General features: G+C 41.0%; 1 protein-coding gene across 1 annotated transcript in view; it reads left to right on the top strand.

Annotated features, from left to right (window-relative positions):
* Positions 1 to 3,706: 3,706 nt before the first annotated feature.
* The window catches only part of DNAH11 (dynein axonemal heavy chain 11), a 417,881-nt gene continuing 394,630 nt past the window's right edge, over positions 3,707 to 26,957 (top strand). Inside the window, exons 1-6 of the mRNA XM_030932862.1 lie at positions 3,707 to 4,060; positions 5,462 to 5,605; positions 20,094 to 20,290; positions 20,900 to 21,092; positions 22,668 to 22,767; positions 25,733 to 25,944. Of these exons, the coding sequence (XP_030788722.1) occupies positions 3,707 to 4,060; positions 5,462 to 5,605; positions 20,094 to 20,290; positions 20,900 to 21,092; positions 22,668 to 22,767; positions 25,733 to 25,944 (1,200 nt within the window). The remainder of the gene's footprint in view (positions 4,061 to 5,461; positions 5,606 to 20,093; positions 20,291 to 20,899; positions 21,093 to 22,667; positions 22,768 to 25,732; positions 25,945 to 26,957) is intronic.

The following is a 26,957-nucleotide window of genomic DNA, read 5'->3' on the forward strand; positions in this document are numbered from 1 at the left end:
TTTTCTTCTTAGAATTTATCATCTGTGTCAATCAAGGAAAATGACGAGACAAGTCTCTTCTTTTTTTTTTTTTTTTTTTTTTTTGAGACGGAGTCTCGCTCTGTCGCCCAGGCTGGAGTGCAGTGGCCGGATCTCAGCTCACTGCAAGCTCCGCCTCCCGGGTTCACGCCATTCTCCTGCCTCAGCCTCCCGAGTAGCTGGGACTACAGGCGCCCGCCAGGTCGCCCGGCTAGTTTTTTGTATTTTTAGTAGAGACGGGGTTTCACCATGTTAGCCAGGATGGTCTCGATCTCCTGACCTCGTGATCCGCCCGTCTCGGCCTCCCAAAGTGCTGGGATTACAGGCTTGAGCCACCGCGCCCGGCCGACAAGTCTCAATCATTTCAGGAGATTTGTTTGCCAAAGTTAAGGACATGCTGGGAGACAAGTCTATGCCTTTCTCCAAAGATAAATTTGAGGGCTCCAAATTTAAAGGGGAAAGGGTGGGATATTGAGAAGCACACAGTTTTCACATAAACGAAAGGGAGCAGAGGAAGAATGTGAGGAATCGCATTTTACATAAGGTAACAAAATGGGGTAGGGGAACAATCAGATACTCATTTGTGTGTGGTGGGTGATTGCATCTGGAAAGACAAGCTATCAATTTGCATTGCCATGGTGAAGTTTTAACAGCTCACCAATAATTTCCCTGTGGGCAAAATATGGGCGAGGCATGTAGCCTTTCATCTTGTAGCCATCTTATTTAGGAACAAAAGGGGGAGGCAGGTTTGCATGACCCAGTTCTCAGCTTGACTTTTCCCATTGGCTAAATGAGTTTAGAGTCCCAAAATTTAATTTCCTTTCACATCTGACATAATAAACATATTATATCTTTGCTTGCCTAGTTTCTCATATTTCCCCTCCACAACTAATAATAAATGTGCCAGGCATGGCCTAAGTGTTTGTGCTTTTAACATATTTAAGCCGAATTATTTCTCACAACAACTCTATGTGGTATATCATTTACTATTACCACACTATCACTACATAACAAACCTCACCACAACTATGTAGCTTAAAACAATAATCATTCATTATTTACATGCATCTGTGGGCTGACCGAGGGTAGATTGATCAAGACTAGGCCTCGCTGGACTTGCCTCTGAGCTACGAAAGTCGGGTCCAGGCTGGTTCCTTGCATTAGCAAGCTATCTAGGGATGTTCTTCTCAAGACAGTAGCAGAGGCACAAGAAGGCAAGCCTCACCATGCAAAGACATTCCAAGCCTCTGTTTGCTACTACACTTGATCTTAGCCAAAAGAAGTGATGCCTCTGTTTGTTATGTCTGCCAATATCCTATGGACCAAAGCAAGTCACATGACCAGCCACAACTTTAATAGCACAAAAAGGTATAAGCATACTCTTTTCATGAAGGTGGGGTTGGGGGAGAGATATGTGCTAAAAAATAATCTCATCTACCATTTTATTTTTCCTATTTCAGGTGAGGAAATTCAGGCACCTAGAAAATAGAAATGGAATGCAAATTCAGTTGGTATAGCTCCACTCTATCCAGTAGAATCTAGCCTGTATCACCAATATGAGGGTAGAAACTTAATCTGTTTTGTTTTCTGTTATATTTCTCAACACCTAGAACAGTGCTTGGCACTTAGTAGGCATTCAATAAAGATTTGTTAGACAAATGAATGAACTCAGCACAGTACATGGCACATAGTTGGTATTCGATCAATGTTAGCTATTATTATTGAGAACAAATGTATAAAACTTGGGAACAAGGTAAAGGCATATTCATTCATTGTCACATTGAAACACTGCTTCACTGGCCAATGAAAGTATTATTAATTATTTAGGGAAAAGTATCTTTTTTGGACTCATTAACTACTATTGATCAAAGGCTCAAACTCTGTGAAGTTACATTTTTATTTACAGATTTTTGTTCATTACAGATGTAATTTATTTCAGAAAAACAAATTATTTTTTAAAAAACAAAGGATTATTTTGCCCTGTATGACATTAATGGTATTGTATTGAACCTAGCAATCTGACTCACCCTGTCTTTCTCCAATGCTGCTAAATTTCTTTCTCTAACTGTCTTTGGAACTTACATCATTTTGTTGCTTTCCTCATTTATGAGTTAAATAAATCTTTGACATGTCTTCATCCTATATTTTGAGTTACATATTTAACTTTTTGGAAGTTGCACTTTAAAGTTAGCATTATTTAAACAATTTTCCTGCTAGATTTGAAACTGGTTATTCACTTCCAATTTAATTCAACTATTATTTACAGAATTCCTGGTTTTCTAAGGTACAGGGGTGTGAAGCTGGAATATAAGAGGGGAGAGAAGGAACTGGTGATTGCTAGCCTTGTATACCAGCAACTGGGAGCCCCAAAGACTAACATGGATGATATAAAACAGCCTTGACAGGCTAGAAGTCATTATCAAAGTTTTCCAAGGGCCTGTGTTATTTCAAGATTCTGATCATATAACTGGAAATGTGTAAATGGTTTTCAGGGGCAGTTAATATCCTGAAAAGAAAAAAAATTTTGAAGCCCCATCTTCTGGAAATGTTTATCAACATTCAGGTATTAAATGGACTATTGTGGGCAACGGTCCTTCAGTAGCCCCCATGGAAGAGGTGGGGGTTGAAGACTTTAGTTGGAAATAAACAATTAACAAAGGAGACTTAAAAGTTTAGTTTGAGGACTCCTCCTCAAAATTCGGGTTACTTTAATAATTAGAATTTCCATAATATTCTCAACAAAAGCCACTAATGGACCACAGTGAAATCCTATTTCAGTATCATGAAACTGTTTTTAATTTGAAGCTTTTCCTCTTTGACCTTTTTACTCTTGAATTAAATGATAAATCTATAGATTTTCGGAACGTTTTGGAGATCACGAAAGGGCACTGTGAGTTCTCTTACTGGGTGTATGGACATTCCAGTAAGTGTCAGGTTGAGGATGGGAATCAGGAGGACTTCGAGTACTTTGATCTTGGATTCCCACAACTAGGAAAGTTGAATTGCAGGACTGGCGCTTCTCTGGTAATATTTGGACACCTTGGGAAAGGTGAATAACAGCCTTCAACTTGAGCCCCAAAACTTCTCTGCTACTTATTTTTGTAACTGAGTCCCTTGCCCATGAAACAAAGACTGACCAGTCAGAGACTTGGCTTTCTACAGATTATGTCAACTAGTCAAGGTAAGAGATTTAGCACGGAGCTCGGCACAAGAGAGCATTGCTTCATCCAGAGCACTTAACCAATGCTGGGATCCCCATCAAGTGTCCAGTAGGCGAAGGAGCCTGAGGGCAGTGGAGCAGGCGCACGGGGGAGCTCAGACCGACCCCGGACACGCGTCTTCTCTGCCAGGTTCGGGACCTAGAGCCCGAGGGCCGCTCCCCTCGGCCTTGGCGTCTACTGGACAGTGGCGCGGTGCGCTCACTCCGCCCCCAGCGGGCCGGGGCGGGGACACCGTTCCCCGGGAAACGGGACGCGCTGCTTGTCCCAGGCCTTCGCCTCGGCCTGCCAGGCTACCGCTGTGCGCAAGTGGCGCGGCTAAGTAGCAGCAGGTGGGAGACTAGGATCTGCGCTCGCGGCAACCGCGGAGAAGGGTGGGCGCCTCCCGAGGTGTCCTCATTCACCTCCGGCTGGCCCAGAGTCTCGGGTGAGGAGCCAGCCGACCCCGCGTTCCCTCGGACGGTTGCCCAATGGCAGCCCCGGTGGTAGCCCGGGAGGCGCGAGACTTCCGAGAAGCCCCGACCCTTCGCCTAACGTCGGGGGCCGGCCTGGAGGCAGTGGGCGCTGTGGAGCTCGAGGAGGAGGAGGAGGAGAACGAGGAGGCGGCGGCGGCCAAGAGAGTGAGGAGTTTCGCCCAAGACGCGCGGGTGCGCTTCCTCGGCGGCCGCCTGGAGATGATGCTGGGGTTCACGGAGGAGAAATGGAGCCAGTATTTGGAAAGCGAGGACAACCGGCAGGTTCTTGGGGAGTTTCTGGAAAGCACCAACCCGGCTTGCCTTGTGTTTAGCGTCGCCGCCGCGGGGCCCCTTGTGGCTTCCCAGGAGGTAAGAGACGACGGGCAAGGGGACCTGCCCACCCAACAAAACTACCCAGGGGAGACAGCCCAGTCGGGCTCCTTTGCATTCCCGCGGGGCGCTCACTCGGGCACTTTAACAAACTTGGCTTGAAGTCCCCATCCTGAGGCCCTCAGAACTCCCCACGTGCACCCACTCTGGAGTTCAGCAGCTTCAGGTTAGTTTCCTAGTTCAGCTGTTTGTATCTGACGGAGAATCCCCCATTGAGCCTGTTCGACCAGGATAATGCAAGAAAACTAGCGCTTTCTTTAGCTGCTTGGGTGTTAGGCGCAAGGTGGGATTTCTGTGCCAAAAAACTTGTGTTTCAGTTGCTCTTGGGTCTCCCTGGAGTCACATCCTTTAAAAAAGGTGGTGTTTGGCGGAGCGCATATAACTTGTGACGTATTTTGACCACGTGCCAACCACACTTCACCCCAGGGAGAAACATTGAGTCCTTAAGGAATGCCCATGCAGTCTTCGCACACATGGGTGTTTACTGACCATTTAGGGGGAGAGTTCCCTCCTTCTTTCCTCTCTTTTTCTTCCTTTTTCTTTTTGAATTTAGATTACTTGTCCACTAAAAGGTTAACATATCACCTAACGTACAGCACTTGTATTTAGTATTTTTCAAGTATGGTGAGTTCGGAGCAAGATTCACAATTTTTAAATAGCGCCATGCTCAGTTTAACATGTTATATAGTTTTTATCACTAGTTGTGGTCACTATAATAGTTCGGAAATAGGATCTCAGAGAAGAGAGAAACAGGAAGGCTGCCTTAGGGTATTGCGAATTTTGAATTCTTTTAGTACTCTTCTAATTGTAATTAAAAAAAAAATAAGTTTGTCAGTAGATAAGACGATAGAACACTTTAGTATTACCTAAGTTAAATAGTTATAATGTTCAATGAAATGACTCAGTAGTTGTGGAAATGTTAGCATGTTTTGTTTATACATTTCTATTCTTTGATAGAAATACAAATTAACCTCTTGTGCCTTGTCTTTATCTCAGTTTGGCTTATTTCCAAACCAGAGAAGATTATAAAAACCCATTAGGATTGAAACATTCTACATGCCTACATGCTCCTTATTTGTTTTTAGTTATAGGATTTTTTTTTATATATAATGATCTGGTATAATTGACATGCCTTTAAAAAGGTGATATTTCCACACCAGTAATGCTGTGAAATTAGCATTATAAAAGAACGAAGAAAACTGTATACTCTCTGCATAATAGGGAAGAGCGGTAGAAGGACCTTGTTCATAGAGCAGGCAAAGACACCAGGTTTTGTTTCTTCTGCTAGCAATACAGCTACAAGTTGGATATAGTAAATCCTGCTCGTTAACAAGAAAACGACACAGTGAACTAGAACTAATTATCCTGCTCTTGTTTTAGATTCCAAGAGATGCAAACCATAAACTTGTTTTTATTTCCAAGAAGATTACTGAAAGCATTGGAGTGAATGACTTTTCTCAAGTGGTTTTATTTGGAGGGTTACCTGCATTGTATCTTGGACATGTATCTGCTTTCCTAGATGAGGTACTGTACTGGTCTGTCTTTAATATTTAAAGCTTTCACTTATCTCCGTGACATTTGGAATTATTTAGGACAACTCTTATAATTAAAAGAAGAGCTAGGATGGGGAGGGAAGGGAAGCGGATGGGGAGGGTGCGGGAAAAGCTTGTAGAAGCCAGGAGTCTCTAGCCGGGTGAATGGAGTCATAACATCTACACTGTTCCTGAAAGGAGCTCATGCTTACGGATGCTAATATTCAATAGGTGGCAGTTGCAGGGATCATTCTCTCCCTTTCTTCCTTCCAAGATAATAGAAGCAAATAAAAAACATTGAATAGGCTCTTGCACCTTAGCAGTAGGTTTTAAACTTCACATTCAGAGTAGAGACAAATTTATACTTTGAAAAGGAGTATTATCAGTTCTTTTTTATACCTGTTAGAAACTAACAGTTAAAGACTAAGTTTCGCTCATGGCAGATAATGGGAAAAGGTGATGAAAGTATTAGAAATAGTTCTTAAAATTTCTTTTTCTCCTCTTAAATTAGAGAAATACTCTTCAACCAATGTTACTGACACTTTAATGTGCATAAGAACTGCCTGGGGATTTTGTGGAAGAGGCTAGTTCATTCAGTCTAGAGTGGAGCCCGAGGTTCTGCATTTCTAACCTGATGCTGATGCTGTTTGTTTGTGGACTAGCTTTGAAGAGCAACTACCGAATAACCAGGTTCCATGGAACTAGAATCTCGGCTCTCAAACTTTGCTGAACATTAGAATCACCTGGGGGAGCTTTTAACACAATGCCCCGTGTCACCCCTCACCAATTAATTTAGAACGTCCTGAATGGGAGCCAGGTGGCAGCAGTTGTTTAAGATCCCCAGGTGATTCTAATGTACAGTGAGCTTTGGGAACTGCTGGGTTAGATATCTGTCTACCAGGCCAATTTCTAAATCAGACCTCTTTAATCAGTGTAGTCCTGCCAAGGCCGGTATTTAAGGTATGAAAAATTGCTGACATATTTATTACTAGTTATTTAGCAGACTCTCATGATCACACCTCTTCTACTTTTTGAGAGTCTTCTGTCTTTTTCAAGGGAGGTGTTTTCCTGCTGGACTAACCGAAGTCTCTCACCCCTAACTTCCGTACCCTGCCTGGGTTTCCCTTTGCTCCTGTTGAATTTAATTGACTTTAACTGATTTCAGGGAGGTGCTAGGAAGACAGTCTTTTAACTTCAGTGCCAGGAACAATTTTTGGTATGCAACAAGTGCTCAGATTTTAATTGAACCGAATCTGATGACTTCGGTTCATTATGTGAATCTAGACCACTATCAACTGGAACTTGGAGGGGCAGGGTTACATTATGAGATTCTTGCTCTACTATCTGTGTCTGGCAACAGAAGATAAAAGCATTTTCCAAATTTCTCTACTCTGTTTCTCAGTACCAGGATCTGCATAACATTCTGAAAAAGGTATGCCTGCCCCTCAACATTATGATTTGTTTCCATATGTTATTATTTGTCACCAGATTGTATTATATAATTATACTTAGCGAAAGTATTTAAAATGTCATATGGTTATTTCTTTATGTATCACGCTGGCCCACATTTCAAAAGAAACAATAATTGTGAATGCTTACCAAGGCATAAAGGAAAGATCATTTGGTTCTTCTCAGTCAATATCTGGGCCCCATCCTTGGAAATTCCAATTTAAAAAATCTAGAGGGGCCCAGGCTCCTGTATTTTGAAAGTCTTTCCTCAGTAATTGTATTGAATGGTTTAAGAACCATCATAAAGGGAAACCCCACAGTTTAAAAAAAGAAACAGAAGGTAAGTAAAGAGATCCACAGCAAAGGCACATTTGCTCCTTTATCTACAGGTGTATATGTGCTTGATTAACCTTACTTTGGTTCATAAAGTTTATTTTTCTTACAAATGCAAAAACTACACAAACTTACAACTAAAATAAGACAAAACCTCAAATTAATTGACTGACTTTGTATATATTTGATAAAATTTATTGTAATTAATAAGTACATCCCAGATCTATTTGCTTTAAATGATATTTCTAGAGATACTTTAGCTGTTTGAGTTACTAATTGCTTTCCAGAGCATGTGGCTCAGAATTTCCTAGTGTTTTATCTACAGCTCATGATACAAACATTAAGTTTTAAAAGAAGTTGGCTTTGTCATAGAATAATGTGAGAAACACATTTATCCTTCCAAACCCAAAGAGTGGACTCGGAGACAGGCAGAACAGCAGAAGCAAGACTTTTAATGGCGGTCTTGCAAGATCGGGTGTTTGGTAGACAGGCACACCCGGGGCAGTTACAGCAGGTAATTTATCTCCTAGCACATAAGCCCCTCTCCCGGTTCCTCACTGGTTGAGTACTATGGGGTTACAATCTTCCTGGACATTGCCTAAGTTTCATTATGCCCCTTGTAAGTTTATACCCTGGCCCCCTTCCTCGCTTATGTTTTGATTTCCCAATAACGAAACTTTCTTCCCTTTTATGGACTGACTCTTCTACATTCTGTTCACTTATCATAACTTTCTAGGTGCATGAGCCATGAGGTTTGTCGTATCTGCAGTACTTAGATTTATCATGGCTTGAAAACGGACCATTTAAAATGTTTTCTCACAAATTCCCTCCTCTTTTCTATTTACTTTCTTTGGCTTTATTTTTATCCAAACCCTTTTGGTTCTTGAATCACTCTAGAAATTGTTTACTTTTTTCTTTATAGGAGAGCAAGTTTAATTTGGTTTCTAATAGGACAGGTTATTTCGCTAGTAAGTTATGCACATTTGTTTATTAATAGCTATTTTAATTTTTATGCTAGTTGCCTTACACAGGGGGAATACAACATCCTACTGCTGTTAAGACTCCTGCCCCGTTTATGAGAGATGTAGGGATTGAACCTATTATACCTTTTCATATTTTAAAACAACCTTCTACCCAACCCCTTAATGGGTTATTAATTTCGCACTTTTTGCTAGTTTGTTGGCTAGGGTTGTTCTTGTAAAGCTTTTGTGATGGTGCCATCTGGGACGGTATTCTTGGGAATGAAAATACAACACTTCCCACCCAGCATAACACATACACCCCCTTTTTCTGCTGGTATCATGTCTAGTGCAAGACTGTTTTCTCAGGCTATTTGGCTGGTGGCATTTAACTGGCTAGCTACCCCTTTGAGGGCGTCCTGAGTATAATTGATGAATTTTTGTTGAATATAATAGATATAGTTAATTTAATCCATATTTTTATTAATAGTTGACCACCGAAAGAGTGCTAACTTAAACCCAGAGCCCTTTGGTTTTGGGCCTTAAATGTATTAGGCACCCCCCTAAGGACTGCTACTGAGTTAACATATATATTGGGATTAAAAGAATTTATCAAATATCTCCAGTTTTGGTGGCCATGTGTATTTTTGGGTATCTTAGGAAATGCCAGAGTGAAGGCAATTGGACTAAAGTACAAGTCCTGATCCAACTGGAGGGTAAGAGTTTACAGAGGTTCCCTTTCCCACAATACCACCAGACATTAGCCTGGGGCATATGGATACCTGGGTAATTGCCATTGCTTGACTCACTTGTGATGTTTAGGAAGTGGGTACAATTGAGAGTTCTCCCATGGGCTTATTGAACTTTGCCCCCTGCCTAGAGAGGCAAGAGGAGTGGTTCATATTCCCTATGGAGAACGAGGGAATTGCTCTGGGATCTGACCTCTGCAATGCGGGAAAGAGCAATGACAGACTTTTTTTCTTTTTGAAACAGAATTTTGCTCTTGTTGCCCAGGCTGGAGTGCAGTGGCACAATCTTGGCTCACTGCAATCTCTGACTTCTGGGTTCAAGCAATTCTCCTGCCTCAATCTCCTGAGTAGCTGGGATTACAGGCACTCGCCACTGTGCCTGGCTAATTCTTTGTATTTTTAGTAGAGACGGGGTTTCACCATGTTGGCCAGGCTGGTCTTGACCTCAAGTGATCCACTCACCTTGGCCTACCAAAGTGCTGGGAATACAGGTGTGAGCCACCGTGCCTGGCCAATGACAGACTTTTATAAGTCTCATTTCCCCATGCATCCTTGTCCTGGTATAGAGCCAACACACGGTGCATTTCTTTAAGATTGGTATTCCATCCTAGAGGAAACAGAACTACCTGTGCCTGAAGTTGTTCTACCGCACACGCATAACAGCTACTCTTGTTGAGGGCTTGTACCGAAAATTTGACCCAGGCATTCATATTTCTGTACCCTGTCTCGATTTCTAAGATTTGCCTTAAATCTTTTACCTTAATTATTTTTACCCTTTTAGGGTCATTATTTGGTGAACTAAAGTGTTTATTAGGGTTTGATGTTGCAGTAGTCCCAGGCAAATGGCAGGTTGAGTTTTGTGTTAGTTTGAGAACACAAATTGCCGTAGGGGTTTTTCCCTGTAATATTTGCCCCAATCCATATAACCGAGATGCTACTTTTGGTTCTTGGTTTAGAACAGCTGGATTATCAATGGTGATGAGTATAGGATTGCATTTTAAATTCTGGCAGTTATTTGATGAGGAGCCCTTGGACAGATGTAATTTATTCTTTAAGGGTCTCCAGGTTGGAGTTACCCACCCCACGTTTACTATCCGACCCTGAAATTGGGTAGTCCACCATATATTATCCCAGCTGGGGCAGGGTGATACTCTACTGTAATCTGTGTTTGTTTCAGGGCAAAGATATTTATCCACCTGAGAGGACTGTTTCTGATTTTCCACATTCCCACAAGGTAAAACCTGGCAGGCATTAAATCTTATAGTCTGGGGTGCTACTGTCTTGGTTACGTTAATTAGCAACCTGATTGGGTAGGGAGGAGTCCCCTGCCAGTTGCCGTTTTGACCTGCTCTTTGTATAGTAGCCCATCCCAGCCATATTAACTTCCAAAATAAGGCCAGCCCATGTTTTCTTTTTAGGATTTTCTCAGAGTTAACTTTAAGGGTTCCTTACGTGACCTGTGCACTTTCCACTGATCTTTTTTTTCTCCCTCCTTTTTTTTTTAAAAAACCAATCTCTTGACTTGAGTATAGTGAGTTCACCCCAGTTTAGCTGTTTGCACAGCCAGCTCAGTGGTCAGGAGCACTTAACAGGGACCTTTCGAGTTTAGGTGGAGCTTGTCTTCTTTCCAAGTCTTGATCAGCACCAAGTTGCCAGGCTGGAAGTGGTGAGCCATGAACTCAAGAGGTGAAGTTTGAGTCAGAAGTCCTCTTAACCTAAGGGATAACAGGGTGGAGTATATGGCCAGTATATAATTTCTTAAGAATTGATCCTTGGTTTCCATAGTAGGGAGATCTCTAGCTGTGCCCAAATGCAGGATCTCATATAATAACTTGTAGAGGGACAATTCCAAGTCTTTTCTTGGGGCTGTTCTAATCCTAAGGAGTGCTATTGGGAGACATTTGGTCCAAGGCATTTTAGTTTTTAAGATTAGTTTGGTGATATGCTTTATGAGAGTTTGATTCATTCTTTCTACCTTTCCAGAGGAAGGGGGATGCCAAGGGGTGTGATAATCCCATTTAATTCGAAAACCTTCCATAAGTCCCCTTAACACCCTTGAGGTGAAGTGGCTCCCATTATCAGAATTAATATTTTCCATGAGGCCAAATCTAGGTACAACCTGTTTTAATATTATTTTGACCTCATTCCCAGTGGTGACTGTGGAAGGGGAAAGGCTTCTACCTAGCCAGAAAGGTGATTTATGATTACTAGTAAATTCTTTAGTCTTTCTACTTTGGACTTGAATGCTTTCAAATAATCTTAGTCTGGGAGGTCTTTCTCCCATGGCCTGTTTTCTAATCACCTTTTTGTTTGTCTTTTGACAAGTTACACTACTTCCACATACTTAGCGAGGATATAAATCCCTATACACCCATAATTCCTAAGTGTTGCATCACACAGTGCCTGGGCTCCCCAAAGACTCCCTTGGTGTAATATAGTTATTAGTTTTCTCATGGAGTTTACTTATTTCTCTCCCATCAAGAAGTACCCATTTGATGTCTTCAGTTTGACCCCTATCCTGTCTAATTCTTCCTTCTTCTCTCTGGTAAACTGGGGCCTTAATACTACCTTAGGGATGTCTGGGATCAGACTAAATAGTCTTCTAATTTCTTCCTCCAGGGAGGCTTGCTCAGCAGTGCCATCTGCAAGCTTGTTTCTTGTAGCTTCTATGGTGTTCCCTTTCTGATGACCATTTACATGTACTATGGTTACCTCTGCTGGAAGCAGGAGGCTTTCTAAAACCGTTTGACCAATTCCCCATGTACCAATTCTTTTCCCGTGCTATTTATTAGGCCATACTCTGTCCAGATTTTTCCAAAAGTGTGTACCATCCCACAGGCATATTTAGAATCAGTATATACAGTGCCTTCTTGGGCTTTAAGGAGCTTTAGGGCCTGGTTAAGACCACATAATTCACAGGTTTGGGCTGAGCACCCATTAGGTAATCTACCTTTCTCACACAAGGAATGTTTATTCCCATCAATGACAGCATGGCCATTATGTCTCTTGCCATCTATCACTCAGGATGAACTATCCACAAACAGGCTTATCCCATCATGTAGTGGAGCTTCCCTAAGTTTTGGTCTAACATTTGTTTGGTATTCTATGATATCTAAGCAGTTCTGGTCTGATGTCTCTCTTTTTCTCCTCTCCTCTCCATAGGAAACCAGCTGGATTTGGGCAAATATTTGTTATGAGCAAATCATTTTTTTTTAAACTACTATGGCTTCATATTTTAGAGTCTGAGAATGTGTTCAAACTGTCTCCCGGCTTTTGATTTAATATATTCCTGACTTGGTGTGGGTTGCTTACTATTAGGGCCCCACCAAAAGTTAACTTTCCACTCTCCTAGCAGCAGGGCGGTGGCAGCACTGCTTACACATATTCCGGCGGCCCCCGAGAGACAGGATCAAGAAGCTTGGAGACAAAAGCAACAGGTTCCCTCCTCTCTCTCCAGGTTTGAGTGAGCACCCCAGGGGCCATGCCCTGGTCCATTGTTACAAACAGATGGAATGGTTTCTCTAAAGATGGAAGGGCCAGGACCAGGGCAGTAATGAAGGTCTGCTTTAGCTTTTTTACTGCCTGAATTTCCTTTGGGACCATTGCAAGGGATCGGGTTTCTCTTCTAGTAACTTGAAATAGAGTCTTTTTTGAGCATATGAGTTAATTTATTAACTACAGTAGCCAGTTAAACGTAAAAACTTTTGGAGTTCTCTCTTTGTCTTAGGCAAAGGCAGACCCATTATTGCCGATATTCTTTCTAGGTTTAGTCTTCACTTCCCTTTACTAATTAGGTGTCCGAAATATTTAACTTCTTTTTCTACAAACTGCAATTTGTTCTTAGAGACTTGCAGTCCCCGTTTGTCTAGGAAATTAAGTAGACTTATGGTGGTTTCTGATACCTTGGCCCTCTTCTCCCCAGAAATTAAAAGATTTTCTACATGTTGTAACAACTGGGTTCCCCTTGAAGGTTGGAATTTCTCTAGGACCTTTTCTAAGATTTGACCAAATACGTTTGGGACTTCCATGAAACCTTGTGCAGCAGGCCGGGAGCAGTGGCTCATGCCTGTAATCCCAGCACTTTGGGAGGCCAAGGTGGGTGGATCACGAGGTCAGGAGATCGAGACCATCCTGGCTAATATGGTGCAACCCCGTCTCTACTAAAAAAAAAAAATACAAAAATTAGCCGGGGGTGGTGGCGGGCACCTGTAGTCCCAGCTACTCAGGAGGCTGAGGCAGGAGAATGGCATGAACTCGGGAGGTGGAGCTTGCAGTGAGCTGAGATCGCACCACTGCACTCCAGCCTGGGTGACAGAGTGAGACTCAAAAAAAACAAAAAAACAAAAACCTTGTGGCAACACAGTCCAGCGGTATCATTATTTTCTCTCAGTTATAGAATTTTCCTATTTAAAGGCAAAGAGGTCTCTACTCCTAAAGTCTAGAGACATGCCCAGAATACATCTTTTAGATCCGCCGCACTGAACCACTTGTGTTCATAGGATATCTTACTGAGGAGAGTGTAGGGGTTAGGCACCACAGGGTGGTGGGTCTGGACAGTCTGATACATAGCCCTTAGATCTTGCATCAATCTCAACGACCCATTAAACTTTTTGACTGAGAGAACTGGAGTACTGTACGGGTGACATGCAGAGTTTTAATAGTCCATCTTTCATTAATCCCTTTATTACTGGTTGGAGATATTTTCTTCCTTCAGTATAAACGGGATTTTTTTTTCTTTCTTTTTTTTTTTTTTTTTTGCAAACCACTTCTCTTGGTTTTAGTTTAGTTTGTAAGGGTGTGATTTTTAACCCTCCCCATTGCCTTTTCTAACCCACACGAGGTTATTAATTTTCTTTCCTCGTCCTCTTTTGGAAGGCCCATTATTACTTTTATTTGTCCTTCCTTTATTCCTAATCCTAAACCCAATCTCACAATCAGGTTTCGACCCAGGCTGTTAGTTTCTGCTTTAGGAACATATAAGAGTGATCAATTTGTTTTGGTCCCAGTCTAATTTTTTCTTGAATATCGGAACATGAAATCCCTCCCCTTTACCCGATACTATCAATTTTTCCTTAGAGAGTTCTGTACCCCTTGGTTGGTGAATTAGGGAGGAGTGATTCACACCAGTACCAACCAAAAATGTCACTTCTCTCTCGGGTCCCACCTTCAAATTTATTCAGGGTTCCTGGTGGGACCTACTCAGAGAAACTCTCCCCCATTCTTCATCAGCAGTCATGAGGTGGATCCCCATTTCTTTTTTCCATTTAGGACATTCTCTTTTAAAATGCCCTGGCTTTACATACTTGTAACGTCCACTCATAGTCTTAGGAGTTTTCCCATGTATTTCCCTTCTTTCTTTGTGTTGAAATCTATCATTCTCCTTGTATCCTTCAAGGGGGATCTTGATCTAACCTTTTTTTTTTTTTCACTATGTCTTCCACAGTGGAACCATGAGTTTCACTTTTTTTTTATGCTTCTCTTCCTCTCTCCTTATAAAGACCTTCTGAGCCTCCCTTTGTAATTTCTCAAATGGTTTCTCATTCCATCCATTAGTCCTTTGTAATTTTTTTTTTAATGTCAGGCCAGTTCTTTCTTACAAAGTAAGAATATTAAAACTTTCAAAAGGCCTTGCCCTACTGGGTCCTCTGGATCTAATCTGGAGTATTTTCTTATCTAGTCTCTGACCTTCTGCAGGAATGCAGAGGAAGTTTCCTCTTGGTTTTTGTTGAATCTCCAATGCCTTTGAGACCTTTTGTGTCCTAGTGGTGGACTTTTTTATCTTTTTTATGATTAGTTCCCTGAGGTTCTGCATTTGTGTCTGTTCTCTGGGTTTTTTTTTTTTTTTTTTTTTTTTTTTTTGAGATGGAGTCTCACTCTGTTGCCCAAGCTGGAGAGCAGTGGTGCAATCTCGGCTCACTGCAACCTCCACCTCCCAGGTTTAAGTGATTCTCGTGCCTCAGCCTCCTGAGTAGCTGAGATTACAGGTGCATACCACCATGCCCGGCTAATTTTTGTATTTTTTAGTAGATATGAGGTTTTGCCATGTTGGCTAGGCTGGTCTTGAGGCCCAGACCTCAGGTGATCTGCCCACCTCGGCCTCCCAACGTGCTGGGATTATAGGCATGACCCACACCTGGCCTCTGGGATCATTATTATCTTGTTTGCGATTGACATTTGGAAATTTTTGTTCAGCTGGTAAGACTTCTTGCCCACGGGGTTGTTACCTCTCCCAGATGGTTATGGCTCCTCTCCTAATCATTCCCCTTTCTTTTCCTATGATAAAGGATACTTGTGCTAGACATCATTTCAGCCCAGGTGTAAAAGCTGGGTTCTAGGAATTGATTTCAGCTGGTTTGCTATACCCAGGGGGATGTTTTAGAAGTGGTTTCATTTCCTTCTTGAAATTCGTAACTTCAGTACTTGTAAGAGGAGCATTTACAAAGCCAATCTCTCCCTGTCTATGGGAACTTCCGTAAGAGGGAATATGCTAGATGTCTGCTGTGTGGAAGGGATAGGGAAGTTCTCAATATCCCTCTTACACTGTTCTAATTCTTTTCTCAAATTTGGATAAGGATTTAAAGGAGCAGTTGGTTCGACTCCGCCATGGTCTGCAGGTCTTTATTCCTAACCATCCTACTGCCCCTTGATTTTCCTGTCCCCTATTTTGTGAGACACATGGAGGCATATGGATGATAGGAGGTCCCAGGGCTTTTAACTGGGCAGGAGCTTTTTACTAGGCTTTTTTTCTTCTTCTTTGAAGGGGAACATGGTGCCTAATTCCTTGATCCAGCAGAGAGTGTAACCCATCTCCTCTTGTGAGGATGGGGTTTTATCATTCACATAGAGAATTAAAGCTTGGCATACCCCATTTTTATCTGAGCCAAACTTAGGCCAAAAGACCAAAGGCTTACGAATGGGGTCTTTAGGCCAGATAAGCAGCAATACTTTATCATTTTTTTGCTTTTCCTTGTCCCTGATTCAAGGGTTGTCCCTTCAATCCTCATTCTTCCCAAAGGACTATCCCGGGGAATGTCAGAGGGAGTCTCTTTGGCTCTCTCTTTCCTTTGGCCCATAGGCCTAGAATTTCTGTATCCCATTTTTGGTCAGTCTTTGTGTCCAAGCTTTTCCCTGTGTACTCAGCCTCTTGCTACTGGAGGTTTCTTGCACACCCCAATTGCTTTGCCTGTCTGTGGACATTTCCCTCATGGGAGAACAGAACTACGGATTGGGATTTGAACTCCGCACTTGCTTCATATCTAGGTTACATCTTAGTCACACACACTTGACTTCTGAAAATGCCCAACCACCAAGGCAGTACTTATAGTTCAATTTTCCTCCCTTGCCTCGTGCATGACGTTGCCTGGTTGCCGTGGTGTCTGCTTTTCTCCCTGTGTTGCCTCCACTGCCTCCTGAATCACAGTCTTGGGTTTGTTTATGGCCTCTGCAGGGATCCAGGATGCCTGGACAGAGCAGGCCACTTAAATTGTGTGGGACGTGTTTCCACTCTCAGCTGGAGTCCTACTCTACACAGGCACAGAGTTCCCAGACGAGCCCCCAAGTTTGTGAGAAACACATTTACCCTTCTGAACCCAAAGAATAGACTTGGAGACACAAAGAACAGTGGAAGCAAGACTTTTAATGGCGGTCTTGCAAGATTGGGTGTCAGGCACACCTGGGGCATTTATAGCAGGTCATTTATCTCCTATCATGCAAGTTCTTCCCCCAGTTCCTCGTTAGTTGAGTACTATGGGGTTACAATTCTCACGGACACTGCCTAAGTTTCATTATTCCCCTTATAAGGTTATACCCTGGTCCCTTTCTCCGCTTAAGTTTCAACTTCCCAACAATGAAACTTTCTTCCCTTTTAGGGACTGACCCATTCTCTACATTCTGTTCACTTTTTGTGACTTTCTAGGTGCATGAGCTGTGCAGTTTGTCACATCTGCAGGCTGGCTACCAGTACTTAGATTTATTATGCCTCAAAAATGGACCGGTTAAAATGTTTTCTCAGAATAGTAAATAGAGTGAAGTCTGAAACAGTACCCAGTACATTAGAAATGTTGAATAACTTTAATTTTCTTTCAGCTTGACTTTTAGAAAAAGCTGTTGATGTCAGTGATTTAATCTAGAAAACAGTCTCCCAGTAGGTAATGCATGTTCAGTCCAACAAATCTATACTCTTTTTTCTTTCCAATTTTTATCTTAGATTCAAGGGGCACATGTACTGGTTTGTTACCTGGGTAAATTGTGTGTCATGGGAGTTTGGTATACAGACAGTTTGTTACCCAGGTAATCAGCATAGTATCTGATAGGTAGTTCTTTAGTCCTTACCCTCCTCCCACCCTCCACCTTCAAGAAGGCCACAGTGTCTGTTGTTCTTTTCTTCGTGTCCATGTGTACTCAATGTTTAGCTCCTAGTTATTAATATAAGTGAGACCATGGATGGCCATGTGCAGTGGCTCACACCTGTAGTTCTACCACTTTGGGAGGCCAATGTGGGCAGATAACTTGAGGCCAGGAGTTTGAAACCAGCCTGACCAGCATTGCAAAATCTCGTCTCTACTAAAATACAAAAATTAGCTGGGCATGGTGGCACATGCTTGTAATTCCAGCTACTCAGGAGGCTGAGGCAGGAGAATCACTTGAACCCAGGAGACATGGAGGTTGGGGTGACCCGAGATCTTGCCACTGCACTTCAACCTCAGTGACAAAGTGAGACTCTGTCTCAAAAAAAAAAAAAAAAAAAAAAAAAAGTGAGAACATACAGTATTTGGTTTTTCTGTTCCTGTGTTAATTTGCTTAAACCTAAACTCTTCAGCCTGTTTGCAAAGTTCTTCACAAACTACCCCTGCCTTCCTCACAGCCCAAGTATTGCCATTTCTCTCAGGGGTGCTGGCTCTATTTCCAGGGTGGTCACACTGGTGGTTTCCTACAAGCACCATACTTCCTGAGTGCCCATGATTTTATCAGTGTTCTGATTTCTGGAATACTTGTTGTCTTACTTTGTTCAGGTTACTATCACAAAATACCACAGACTCGGTGGGGTATAAACACTGGACATTTATTTCTCACAGTTCTGGAGCTGGAAGTTCAAAATCAAGGCAGTAGTAAATTCAGGTGTCTGAAGGCTGCTTCATGGTTTATAGATGGCCCCTTCTAGCTATTTCTTCACATGGTGGAAGGAGCGAACAAGCTCTGTTGGGCCTATTTTATAGGGACACTAATCCCATTCATGAGGACTGGGCCCTCAGGATTAATCACCTCCCAAACATGCCACCTCCTAATACCATCGTTTTGGGGGTTAGGATTTCAATATATGAATTTTCAGAGGACATATATATTCACATCATAACAACTGCCTTGCCCTGTTCTTTCATCTTAAAGATTCAAACCAAGTAATGACTTTTCTGGCAAATCTTTCTTAAAACCATTCTCTCCCAGAGGCACATATTTCTCCCATGTTTTCATATGCATCCTAGACATACCTCTGATTGTAGCAGGACGAGCCGCAGACAAAACTCCTCAGACACCGGATTAAAGAAGGAAGAGGCTTTTATTCGGCCGGGAGTGTCGGCAGACTTGCGTCTTAAGAGCCGAGCTCCCTGAAGAAGAAATACTTGGCCTTTTTAAAGGCTTACAACTTTAAGGGATCCATGTAAAAGGGTCATGATAAATCAAGCAAGCGTGGAAAATGTAACGGGGGGCTACATGCATCAGCTAACAGAACAAAAAGTTTTGCAGTGCTTTCTCATACAATGTCTGGAATTTACAGATAACACTAGTAGTTTTGGTCAGGAGTTAATATTATTATTATTTTAATGACCACGGCCAGGTGGTGGTGCCAAGGTCGTCTAGCTATTTATCTTCTGTTTCTTTCCAACTTTTTGCTTTCTCCCCCTTCTCCTGTCTTATAAACTAGGGGAAAGGGGAGATGGGAAAAAGCTGGGAAGGACAACAGGAGAAGTGGTGGTCTCATTCTGTATAATCATGGCACATCTTATCTTGAGCGTCACAGTTCCAGGATCTCACCTACTGAGCTCACTGAGGGCGGGGACTATTTTGTACTAATTTCTGTATTACTAGCTTGACATGTAATGGGTGCTAAGCAGGAAAAGATAATAATAACAACATTTGGAGATATTTGTTTCAACACCATTCAAAAATGAAAGTGAATTTTCAGCTTGTTTTTAGTTAACTAGAAGATTGTATCATCAAACTAAACTCTAAAAAGGTAGAATAAACATTTTCTGAGCATTTTGGCTCATTCAAGTTTTATAGTAAAATGTTTATAAACTGGTCAGATTACATATAGATTGTATATAAGAAAAATGAAAAAAAAGTTTAAAATGGATACTTCAAGGGAACGCAAGAAGAGACCAACTTCATTAATGCAGCATTCTCTTATTGATTACATAATATATTCCAGACTCTGGAAATGGAAAAAATGCTTTTTGAGAGTTTTCACATAGTTTCATTGATGTTTCCTGTTTCATAGTGGAAGAAGTTCTGAATAAGGTCCATGTGGCTGAATAAACATGTTTCTGACTATCCAAACTTTAATCCTCTGGGATACCACCCAGGGCTTGAGAAGATTAATTTACTTCTAGCTTCCATATGATTCAGAAAGATTGTTTTCATTAATGTGCCTGCCAGTGTGCTCAGTTTGCATTATGAGGGCAGTTTACTTACTTGACATGGCTGCTTATTTCATGTAGTGTTTGAGTTATTGGGAACCTCCACAAATGTTTGATAAATGGGTAAGTGAATGAACAGGCAGTATGCTAATTCCACTTTGACAGAATTTATGTCAATTGATTAAGTCTAAATGGGTCACTGACTTTGTCCTCTCTTTGTAGATTTCATATTATTGGATGATATTTATGAAATTGGGCGGTTTTGTTGCCAATTTTGTATGACAAGAAAACCTTTGAAGGAATACATTTTCTGTAAATTAATTTAACTGCTTTTAACAATGTTTCTCTTTCTCTAGATTTTAGTGCCAGTTCTTTCTAATAAGAACAACCATAAGTCCTGGTCCTGTTTTACTTCACAAGATATGGAATATCACATAGAAGTCATGAAAAATAAGATGTATATTTTTAGGGGCAAAATGTCTAGAAGAACTCTTCTACCAATTCCCACTGTTGCAGAAAAGATTGATCTGGATCAGAATTATTCAGAGAACAAGTATGTAACAGTACAGTACATCCAGGATATTACAATGGAGTGCCAGGCCAGCATGGTGGCTCAGGACTGTAATCCCAGCAGTTTGGAGGCCGAGATGGGAGGGTTGCTTGAGACCAGGAGTTCAAGACTAGTCTGGGCAACATAGTGAGATTTCATCTCTACAAATAAAATCAAATAATAAAATAAAATGGAAAGTCAGCATACCCATTTAATATCACACCCCTAGCAAATTCATTAGAAAATAGAGAATTACAACTACATCATATTTTTAAAATAAGTGTAGAAACACCATGTGTATTATTTCCTTTCAAAGTACGCTTTTAAAAAGCAAATTATACAAAAAGCAAACTATAGTAATTGCCATGCCAATAGCAGTGTTCCTTTAGTAAAATGGGTTTTGAGGATATAATTCTTTAACAGTGTTTTTTGGGGTTAGAGACATGTCAATGACAGAATAACATAACCCCACAACTCAAGACCATAAACATAATGGATTTTGAAGAATTTATTTTTAGGAAACTAGTTTATGGATGCCTAAAATAACTTTTAAAATCTGTGTCTTTGGATAAAATGATTCATCTTTGAATTATTTTATTTTAGTGTTTGTAGGCCACCACAGTCAAATGAAAGGATAATACTTCATGCAATCGAATCTGTGGTTATTGAATGGTCACGTCAAATCCAAGAAATTACAGGAAGAGATGCAGTGCAGCCTTTGTTGAATGGTCTTCACTTGTCTCCTCAAGCAGAGCTAGATTTCTGGATGATGAGGAGAGAAAATCTATCATGCATTTATGATCAAGTAAGTAGATAGCCCTAGAAATTGTAAATTAAATTAGCAAAGTCTCCTGAGCAGCAATGACCAATAGTTTTAAAGGTTTAACACACTGTATAATTTACTGGTCTGCCCTCTTTTCTTAATCCAGAGTTCTGTATGTATGGTATGCACTTTTGACATTAAAGTAACTTTGCCTTTAGGAGAATATTTTGACAGCATTTGAGATTATTGGAAATATTGTGCTACCCTGGAAAAGCAGTACTTCCCCAGGGAAATGTTGAAGACTGGAAAATGTAATTAGTCAACTTAATTGATTTGGGAAGGAGTGAGGTCTTGCTTGGTAGAGAGACACAGCTACGGAAGGACTAACTTCGGTTCCTCTGCTGGGTGCTTGCCATACAAATGACTTAAGGTTCTTTTTTTTTTTTTTGAGACGGAGTCTTGCTCTGCCTCCCAGGCTGGAGTGCAGTGGCCGGCTCTCAGCTCACTGCAAGCTCCGCCTCCCGGGTTGACGCCATTCTCCTGTCTCAGCCTCCCGAGTAGCTAGGACTACAGGCGCCCGCCTCGTCGCCCGGCTGGTTTTTTGTATTTTTTTTTTAGTAGAGTCGGGGTTTCACCGTATTAGCCAGGATGGTCTCGATCTCCTGACCTCGTGATCCACCCGTCTCGGCCTCCCAAAGTGCTGGGATTACAGGCTTGAGCCACCGCGCCCGGCCTGACTTAAGGTTCTAAAAGTTAAGGCATCCATTCACATGGGTTTTGGAGATTTTCTGAAACAAATTTCATATGGAAAAATCAGTATTTTACATATATAATGTATTAGGTTCTCTGGAAGGATACAACTAATAGGATATATGTATATAGGAAAGGGAGTTTATTAAGGAGAATTAATGGACTCACAAGGATCACAAGGTAAACTTCTACAATAGGCCGCCTGTAAGTTGAGGAGCAAGGAAGCCAGTGGTGAATCAGTCTGAGTCCCAAAACCTCAAAAGTAGGGAAGCTCACAGTGCAGCCTTCAGTCGGTCGCCAAAGGCCCAAGAGCCCCTGGCAAACCACTGGTGTAAGTCCAAGAGTCCAAAAGCTGAAGAACTTGGATTCTGATCTTTGAGAGCAGGAAGCATCCAGCATGGGAGAAAGATGAAGGCCAGAAGACTCAGCAGTTCTGCTTTTCCATCTTCTGCCTGCCTGCTCTATTCTTGCCGCTGTGGCAGCTGATTAGATGGTGCCCACCCAGATTGAGGATGAGTCTGCCTCTCCCAGCCCATTGACTCAAAATGTTAATCTCCTTTGGCAACACCCTCACAGACACACCCAGGAACAATACTTTGCATCCTTCAATCCAATCAAGTTGACACTCAGTTATAACTATCACATATAATAATATATATCCAAATTTAAAAAGTTAAATGCAAAATCAAATACAAGGCTAAGAAAACAATGTATTTTAAAAATTATTTTCAACTTGAAACCAGATATCATTTTGAGTGTTAAATACTGAATCACTTGTGAGTGAAATAGAATTTAAATATTTTATTACAGAATGCATGTATTTAGTAATCAAGTTTATATTTATTAAAGTTTTTTTTTTTTCCTTAGCTTCAGGCACCTATTGTCCTCAAAATGGTTAAGATCCTGACAACTAAACAAAGCAGCTATTTTCCTACTCTGAAGGATATTTTTCTGGCTGTGGAAAATGGTAAGACTCTTGTTCCTCAGCCTGGCATCAGTATCACCATCTGCTCATGATCCAGCCCTTGCCTGCTTGGCCTTGACATTTACCCTTCCGCCATGTTCGGGGAGTGATTGCTCTTGGCTCTTCTGATGATGAATTCGTCTCACCCTTTGTACTTTATTCTCCACCCATACTAAACTACTTTTAGTTTATCTGGTATGTAGTAGATACCTGCCAGAGTGGCTCCAGATTGAAATTTTAATTAGACTGTTTGTGGAGGAGTGAGGCCTTCAGTATTTAGCAGAGGAAAAAAAATAACTCTGGATAGAGGTTTTCCAGTCAACAGATTGGGCTATGATGAGTCCAGTTATTCACCAGTTCAGTTCTCTGAGTGTGTTTGATATCCACCAGTTATTTAGCTTGCAAACACTCAAAGCCATCATTGAAGTTTTGGTGAAGATGAAATGTACAGAGTGGAGGGCTTGTTGAATTTTGAATAGACAATGCATGCATCTTATTACAAACCAGGAATCATAAAATGATACCCAGTTGACAGTCTTCTCACCATCCTTGTCCTTCCACTGTCTAGTTTCAGCCCTACCCAAAGATGACAATCTTGCTCAGTTCCTTGATTTCTGTTCATGTTTCTTTGCACATGGATAAGCATTTACTTATGGATATACATGATACTGAGGTTTTAAATAATACAATTGGAGGTAATATGGACAAGTAACTTTTTTTTTTGTTTCTAACAGTAAAAAGTTTATTTTTCCCATGTGACATTTGGAAAGTTAGGAAATACTGAAAATTCACTTCAAATATGTTTTAATACATCTTTAGGGTTTTCTGCATGAATTCAGTTTAAAAAGAAAGCTTAAGATAAGGAGGAATATATACAGCAGGGGCTCTGTAAGATCTGAATTCCTGTCCCAACCCCGCTTACTGAGCATTTTAAATTTGCTAAGCCTCTGGTTTGTATTGGCCTATTAACACCTTCCTTGAAGAATTGCTACGTGGATTTAGTATTTCTCAGTCTTGTCATGATCAACATTTTGGGTTAGATAATTTTTTGTTGTGGGGGGGCATCTTACATATTGTAGGATATTTAGCAGTATCTCTGGCCTTTACCTGCTGGTGCCATCCCTGTTGTGGTGGTCATAAATGTCTCCAGACATGGCCAAATGTCCCCTGGGGGCAAGATTTCTCCTGGTTGAGAACCACTGGGTTAGGGATAGCATATTATACACTGTACGAGGTACTGGACATGTAGTAAGTATGCTTCAATAAATAGAAGCTGTTGGCATTTTTTTTTTTTTCTATGTTAGCATAGGACGAAAATTTTCTCTGGATACAGCTTCTGCAGGAATGAATCCCGGGGTCCTCTGAGCCTTATGTGTGTGTGGCCTGGAGATACAGAAATAAAACACTTCTCAATAGAACAAGTGGCCCAAACCCATGGTCAAGTTGGAGGAAGAAAGGTCTTCTCAAAGACGTACTTCAGGCATTGTGGAGTCACCAGACATGCTGATCACATTTTAAGGACACTTAATATTTCAGGGCACTTACCTACTAGATGCAGTTATTTAATGTTGACATAAACATTGATAAAAATACGAATTTTGAAACAGTACATCTTGAAAATAATTCCTGAACATTCTTTTTATTGTTACATAGACAGATTAATTGGTTACACATCAAGTGGCTGGGTGCGTCCTTGACTCCTGGTGACACAATTCAGCAGGGTTTTTCTGTTTTTTGTTCTTGACACAAGCCTTTTGGGTTAACACCAAAAACTAGAATTTACTTGACCTTGTTCCCTACTGTCATAAAAAAATTTGTTCTCAGTTCATCAGGGGTATTTGCAGCCTTGGGAGCAAAATGGAATATCATGGAAATCCATTTAGGGTATATTAAAAGGACCAGTGCTAAGCAAGAGAAAACTTTGGATTAGATTAAGCAGTCATTAATGAGAGTTAAATATTTAAATGTTTCTTCATATCTATAGCATTCTTTGGTTTGATTTTTTTCTTTTTCTTTTTTGGAGACAGAGTCTTGCTCTGTTGCTCAGGCTGGAGTGCAGTGGTATGATTATGGCTCACTGCAGCCTCGACCTCCCAGGCTCAAGTGCTCCTTCCACCTCAGCCTCCTGAGGAGCTCAGACCACAGGCACCTGCCACCATGCACAGCTAATTTTTAAGTTTTTTGTAGAGATGAGGTCTTGCTATGTTGCCCAGGCTGGTTTTGAACTCCTGGACTCAACTAATCCTTCCAAAGTGCTGGGATTACAAGCATGGACCACTGCACCTGGCCCTCTATAGCATGTGAAAAAAAAATATTTACCATGCTTAACATTTGTTTTATTGAAATAAAATTCACATAACATAAATTAACAATTTTAAAGTGTATAATTCATTCAAGTTTTAGTACATTCATGATGTTGTACAACCTCACCTCTGTCGAGTTTCAAAATACTTTCATCACTGTTCTTAACAATTTTAAGTTAAACCTTTATTAATAATATAATTTTTCTCAGTCATTGCATGAGTTACTGTCATAGGAAACTGGAATGAGAGAGTAAACAATTCAATTGTGCTCGTACCAAGTTCCTAGAAGGAATTAACATTCTAGTGATGAAGTTTGTAATCCAAGCCATAAAGTGACAACATTGCAGAGAGGTTTTATTCCCACAGTTTCCACAGGGTTGAGTAAATTTCTTTAGACTCCAGGGGTATTTTCCCCTTGGGTTTTCCATCACAATTTATTTATGCTATGTGGGTAACTAGATCAGTGCTCTCCCAAATGACTGAGTTACAGATGGATAGTGTCTAAAGTTTTCCACATTGCTCATGTGTAGATTGTAGGATAAGTAATATAAAGGGAACTATGACAACATTTAAGTGTGGCTGTGTTGTTTTACGTGGCCCTCTTCTACATGTAAAGTGAATTTAGAAAAAAAAAAATCACGTTAATGATGGTTCTTTGCTTTCAGCCCTTCTCGAAGCCCAAGATGTGGAACTTTACCTGAGACCTCTGAGGAGACACATCCAATGTCTCCAGGAGACGGAATTCCCACAGACCCGCATATTAATCGCTCCATTATTTCATACCATCTGTCTGATCTGGAGTCATTCGAAGTTTTATAACACCCCTGCTCGGGTTATAGTTTTATTGCAAGAGTTTTGTAATCTCTTCATTAACCAGGTATGAAGCATCAAAAAACAGGAACAATAAGAATTGTTGCTGTGAGGTGGTTTTACTAGACTAGTGAAGAATAATCTAGTATACAGTAAGAACACCATCTTTCTTTTTCTTTTTTGGGAAGGGACATTTATGGTAACAAAGGCCAAGTAACCTTTTAATCCTAAATGACAGAAAGCTATGAAAATAAGTCAGACATAAAGGACAAGTTGTTGGCGGGTTTTGTTTGTTTAGTATCTGTACCTTTCTTCAAAAGGCTTTAAGGCAGCTTCCAGTAAAAGACAGATGTGTAGTACCTTCTTTGTAGCCTTCCTTTCATTTTCACAGAAACACTGACTGATAAAAGCCTTTTGGAAAGTGTGATAAGTTAAGAGCATCTGGCAAAAAGAAAATCCTAAAAATATAGTAGTAGAATTGTATTGAAAAACTTCTGATTCATTGTTGGTCTTTTAAAATCTCTTTTATAATTGCTTCTCTATTCCTTACTCAACCTGCGAAATGTTTAAAAAAAAAAAAAAAAAAAAAAAAGAAAGGACCAGCTCTCTCTGTGTCCTCATCCTGTCTATGTGAATGTGGATTCTTCTATGTTCACAGTACCACAGGGTATTACGTAATTTGAGAGCTAAAAGATACTTGGATGCTACATAATCCAGTGGTTCTTATTTGGAGGTGTGTATTAGTCTGCTCAGGCTTCCATAGCAAAGTACTATGGACTGGGTAGGTTAAACGTCAGAAATTTATTTTTTCTCACAGTTCTAGAAGCTGAAAGTCTGAGATGAGAGTGCCAGCGTGCTCAGGTTCTGGTGAGGGCCCTCTTCCTGGCTTGCTGATGACTGGCTGCCTTCTCACTGTGTCCTCACTTGGCCATCTTCCTCTTTTTTATTTTTTTTAATTTTATTTTTAATTTTTTTTTTTTTGAGATGGAATCTCGCTCTGTCACCCAGGCTGGAGTACAGTGGCCGGATCTCAGTTCACTGCAAGCTCCACCTCCCGGACTCACACCATTCTCCTGCCTC

This window comes from Rhinopithecus roxellana, chromosome 6 (assembly GCF_007565055.1).
Source record: "Rhinopithecus roxellana isolate Shanxi Qingling chromosome 6, ASM756505v1, whole genome shotgun sequence".
NCBI classification, from domain to species: Eukaryota; Metazoa; Chordata; class Mammalia; order Primates; family Cercopithecidae; genus Rhinopithecus; species Rhinopithecus roxellana.